Source organism: Oratosquilla oratoria, chromosome 33, assembly GCF_046742065.1.
Source record: "Oratosquilla oratoria isolate Oo_2021 chromosome 33, ASM4674206v1, whole genome shotgun sequence".
NCBI lineage: Eukaryota > Metazoa > Arthropoda > Malacostraca > Stomatopoda > Squillidae > Oratosquilla > Oratosquilla oratoria.
Genome location: NC_134809.1, coordinates 22,563,773 through 22,568,949, shown reverse-complemented (window position 1 = coordinate 22,568,949; position 5,177 = coordinate 22,563,773). Strand labels below are relative to the sequence as shown.

The 5,177-nt window shown below is 38.7% G+C and overlaps 1 protein-coding gene across 1 annotated transcript; it reads left to right on the top strand.

Moving 5' to 3' along the window:
- The first annotated feature begins 916 nt into the window (after positions 1–916).
- Positions 917–4,499, top strand: LOC143017934 (putative carbonic anhydrase 3). Its single transcript, XM_076172971.1, has 10 exons — positions 917–995; positions 1,328–1,473; positions 2,038–2,139; positions 2,966–3,047; positions 3,171–3,338; positions 3,495–3,633; positions 3,739–3,880; positions 3,998–4,080; positions 4,199–4,286; positions 4,392–4,499. The coding sequence occupies exons 1-10, from the start codon at positions 917–919 to the stop codon at positions 4,497–4,499; spliced, it is 1,137 nt and encodes a 378-aa protein (XP_076029086.1).
- The last annotated feature ends 678 nt before the right edge of the window (positions 4,500–5,177 follow it).

The following is a 5,177-nucleotide window of genomic DNA, read 5'->3' as shown; positions in this document are numbered from 1 at the left end:
AAGAGAAAGTTTTGAGATATTTCAGGTGATGTATCGAAAAAAGGTGAGAGACGAGGATCATTCATATAAATCGAGTCTCTTCAACAACAGGGATGAGAGTGTCATTTTTTTTTAGCTGTACTATCGGGGTGTCGTCTACAAACATGCATATACATATACAAATAAATATACATATACATATACATATACATATACATATACATATACATATACATATACATATACATATACATATACATATACAATGTATATGTATATGTATATGTATATGTATATGTATATGTATATGTATATGTATATGTATATGTATATGTATATGTATATGTATATATGTATATTTGTCAGAAAGGGTATAGCTTACGGGGATGGACATAGTGTTAAAGATTTTAAATACTTAGGAATAAAGATGACCAGTGACGGAAGACTGAAACAGGAAGTGGAAGACAGAATCAGAGCAGGAAATCGATGTTGCTACAGCCTGATAGAATTGTTTAAAAAAGGTCTATATCAAGAACAATGAGACTGAGACTGTACAACTCAATACTGAGACCATTTCCATAGCTAAGATATACTGTACTTCAATATGCACTCCTTCTTACGAGTGAAACCAACATCATATATCTCGACTACGAAGCGACACCCATAAGAATCTAAGAACTAGGGAATGATTGGCCACAAATGTAATACAGTAACCACACTCACATCACTGCCACACTCTGAATCCACAAAAGAACAATGTCACTGTCCAGCAAGCTGATAAATGCACCGTTCGAGCCCCTCCCATCCTTTTTCATGCCTAAATCCATTCAAAAGAGCTAAATATGGTCAAGACCATGCAGCGTCCTCTATACAGTTGAAAACCCGCCAAGTTTCGAGAAGACAGAGTCCAAACGAGATTCATTCTTCAGCAGAAACCATGAAACAAGATGTCCAGTATATGAAAGAGATTCTCGCCAGTATCCTTCCTATCTCCCCTGCCCTCCTTAAGCTTCGGAGTTTGTGCTGACTCGAAGCATGAATTCCAAGACGATATGCACACTACTTCAGCCCGGCCCCACACCCGAGATCCACAAAGACGGCCACCACAGACACCAAACTAGTCCCACATGGCCCTGATACACGCACTCGCCCTAAAAGGCCAAATGATGTCCATCTGGTTTGTAGGTCCTCAAAAGATGAATTTCATATTACATCACCTTTTAATTATGTTCATAGCTTAATCCAATAAATAATCATATTACCATTTTTATGTGAGGAAGTACAGTTTCTTATACATTGATTAGACTACACTATTGTATACTCGCTGGTGTACTGTATTTCCGGATAGGAAACCATAGACGTGTGAAGCTCATAGACGGATTGCTTTGTGAGAAACACAATGGACTACTTTTGGTGTCAATAGAGTCCGGAAGCATTTGGTACTCAAACTCGCATATGTTTTCTTGTATGACCCAACAGATGTCTGGAACTAAGGTGAGATTACCGTCTGCTGGACGGTTCTTGTGACCAAATACGAGTACGTTGTTATCTTTATCGTCATCGTGATCTTTGTCGTTATCTTTATTGTCATTTTTATTGTTATTGTTAGTTATTTTTATCATTATTGTTATTGTTATTGTTATTGTTATTGTTATTGTTATTGTTATTGTTATTGTTATTGTTATTGTTGGATAGGTGGTAAAGGGAACATGGGCTGAGGGAATACTTGTATTCCCAACTAGTTTCGCCTGAGTGGCTTATTTAGAGGAATAATGCTCGAAGTCAAGCTGGCCAATTTATACATAAGAAGAAAGGGACGTGGCAACGTGTCCTGCCGGAACCCCAACCAGCGTCGCCTGCCAGTGGGAGGATTTGTCTGATAGTTTCAAGAATGATTATGTATGTATATGTAAATGTACTTACAAAATAACACCTTTCTCCATTTGCCAATACTTTTATTGCCTTAGAACACTATATGTAGGTACATTATAATGAATAATTTTTCGACCAAAACGTTATTTTCATCCACTAAGATGACAGTGACCTCCTTATATGCAGCTGTGTCAAGTAGTCTACATTCACCTTCCGGAAGTATTGTATCGAAAGGTCATATTTCCATCTACACCTGTGAAGGCGTTCTTTATAAGCACGTCGTCAGAGGTGAGAGAATGCACACATCCTGAGGAGACATCACCTCACTTGTCCATAAGCAGTTGGTAAGGGAGAATAAGTGTCCCATCCTAGATTGGAAACAACCAATGCCTATTCTTGTATTTATCCTCGCAAAGTACCATCGCTGCCACCAATGTTGTAAACGGGTGCTTCTTTTCCAACCAGTAGGCACGATTGCATGTTAATGGCAGTACATGATAATTTATTACTGATTCTAGTGTTTAGATCCCCACTTAGGTATGATGGAATAACTTACCTGTGTCTTTGCGTAGATTTAGATGTACTTTTTTCCAGGGACAACAGAAAGACTAACCGTCGAAGGGCACATTCTCCAAGAAAATCATCATAAAGAGTTGACACCTTGTCCAACACTATCAGTCACGTTCGAGGTGCCTGCCCTTTTATTCCAATCAACTTACTAAACACTACAATGGTCCAGCTGGTCAAAATCCTCTTTGTTTTATCAGTAAGTGTTACCAAGCTCTTTCTCCAAACAAGTATGTAGCAATCTCTACCATGGACATTATTTCTTAACATGTCATTGGCAATAGTTAAAAGTTAAAAGCAATCACAGAAACAACGAGTCTTCAGACTGAATGAAGTGATTTGTCATGGCAGAGTAATTTGTTCTTCATGCAATTTGATATAAATATCACTGTCTTTTCTACAGATGATGTGCGCATGCTTGGAGGCCAGACGAAGGGTAAGCCAATTCTGCATTATGATTATTTGTGATAAATATGGAGATGTGCAGACAATAATGTGAACACATGATAAACAAAATGGTTAGAAACTCTGTTTTTGGATATTGTAGACGCAACCGAAAAGAAAGATAAAGCCCAGGACAACCAAAGCATCCCAGGAGGACGACTGGAGCTTCCAGGGAAAAGACACAGGTAAGAAAACAACCCGTATGGCAATGACATTCCATTGTCTTATGCTCAACAAATATACAAGCTTAGGAGTAATACCGGAGGAAATATTTAGTTCCTATTTAAAAAATTATGTGCTCCTTCCAGGTCCCGAGACATGGGCGACCAACTATCCTGGCTGCGGAACATCCTTCCAGTCGCCCATCGACCTGCCAAGCCCCTCCGACTTAGATGTGGTCGATTCGGAACCAATCAAGTTCGTCGGCTATAACAAGAAAGCTAAAGGGCAATACTTATATCACGATGGATGGGCAGGTACATTTTAACAATAAAAGTGATAGATATGGACGGCGAGGTGTCTATCAAAAACAAATTATATTATCAGTCATAATACATGTATATATGAGTTTACATTTTATGTATATACAGATTCTCACCTGATTTTCAATAATGTAAATGTTGCCCATCCAGCAAAACTACTTGGTAACTACAAGAAGGCTCCGTCCATTTCTGGAGGACTCCTCGACGACACATACAAGTTTCTCCAGCTCCACTTCCACTGGTCAACAACAGACGAAGCTGGATCGGAGCACAACATAGGAGGCGAAGCGTAAGTTTGCTTTGGACAGCCAAGAATAGGGATGCGATGCACATCCACTTCACAACAAATAACTTGTATTTCAAGATTCTGACTTACTGACTCTTTTTTTTTCAGATCACCATTGGAAATTCACTTTGTTCACCAGAGTGACTCTGGAGCTTTGGCCGTCTTGGGGATCAAGACCTACATTGATGAGGAAAATCCAAGAAACAGTGTTCTGTTTCCCTTGTGGCCGTGTTTTGTTCGCATGGAAAACGTTAGTTGATAACCTGTATTTATTTCACTTGAGATTTGATATAATTTTTGCCGTTTTTCATCACAAAAGCTGAGAAATATGTATAATGTATGATTTTTCTTTCCCCTTACTGAATAGTTTGAAGACAAGTGTCCTCTGAAGAAAAAGTCTACAATCGTCATCGAAGATCTTCTTCCCTCCAGCACCAGCAGGTTCTACAGGTACAGTTACTGCTTAAGGCAGGTCTCTTTTATGTATCTATATTCAAATGAGGTTTAGCGTTGTGCCAACTCCCACAGTGGAATCATTCTCACAAGATCCAATTTATTGCTCATGTAGATACATGGGTTCGACGACTGTGCCGCCCTGTATAGCCAACGTGACGTGGACCGTCTTCGAGGAGAAACTCCCCATCTCTCGCATTGACGTAAGTACCCCAAGTTTTTCTCCGTTGTCAGGAAATCTGAGGACATTGCTGTAAGATTAATCTGAATCTGATAGTTTTCTTGAATAATGCTCTTGGTCTTTGCAGACTATGCTCCTTCGATCGTGGATCGGAAAGGATGGCATACCTCTGGTGACCAACAACCGGCCGATCCAAGACACTGGGGACAGGGAGATCCTTCTCGTCGAACAGTAATGAGATATTCAGCAACACTACAATGTCTCTTCCACCATCCTGTTCCCGGCTTTATCTTGGAACTCAGACTCCTCGGCAAATTATGTTGAATTTGTGTTATACTGTTGTGGCTGCCACCAGTTGCCTTTATTTAGCCAAGGTAACCCTCAGCAGATTGCCTATCTATGGGAGTTCTCTTCTGTCAATAGGCTATTTGAATACAGCACTACTATGTACATATTTTCTTTTTGTAATTTATTTTTTTGCCACAATGGCATCCATATATCTATATGACCATAGTTTATATATAAATAAAAAACAACAAGAACGACCATATCTTTACCCATTATTCTTTTCCAAAAAAATCCATTATGAACTTTCTCATATGACAAGCAATCTTATGATCCATAAAAAATTCTGAAACCAACAATACTTGCTTGGTCTTGAAAAACGTTATTTCTTAATACAGGAATATTTGGAAACAAATGTTTTTCATATACGTCAAGACCTGCTAAGCAACATCGTCCAAATATATAAGGATAACAATTAGAGTGCACTAAGGCACAAACCATCCCGAGTTTCCACATACTTAGTTACATGAGGTGATTAGATGGTAGTTACTACGTTTTGTAGATACGTAGATATGTGTATCTGATCATCTATCTATCTATCTATCTATATATCTATTTATCTATCTAT

Excerpts from the sequence above, each read along its gene's own strand:
- LOC143017934 (XM_076172971.1), top strand. The coding sequence starts at position 917 with ATGAAACAAGATGTCCAGTATATGAAAGAGATTCTCGCCAGTATCCTT. Across the intron at positions 3,881-3,997 it reads GTTTTGTTCGCATGGAAAAC|TTTGAAGACAAGTGTCCTCT; the intron begins GTTAGTTGATAA and ends CTTACTGAATAG. Across the intron at positions 4,287-4,391 it reads TCCCCATCTCTCGCATTGAC|ACTATGCTCCTTCGATCGTG; the intron begins GTAAGTACCCCA and ends TGGTCTTTGCAG.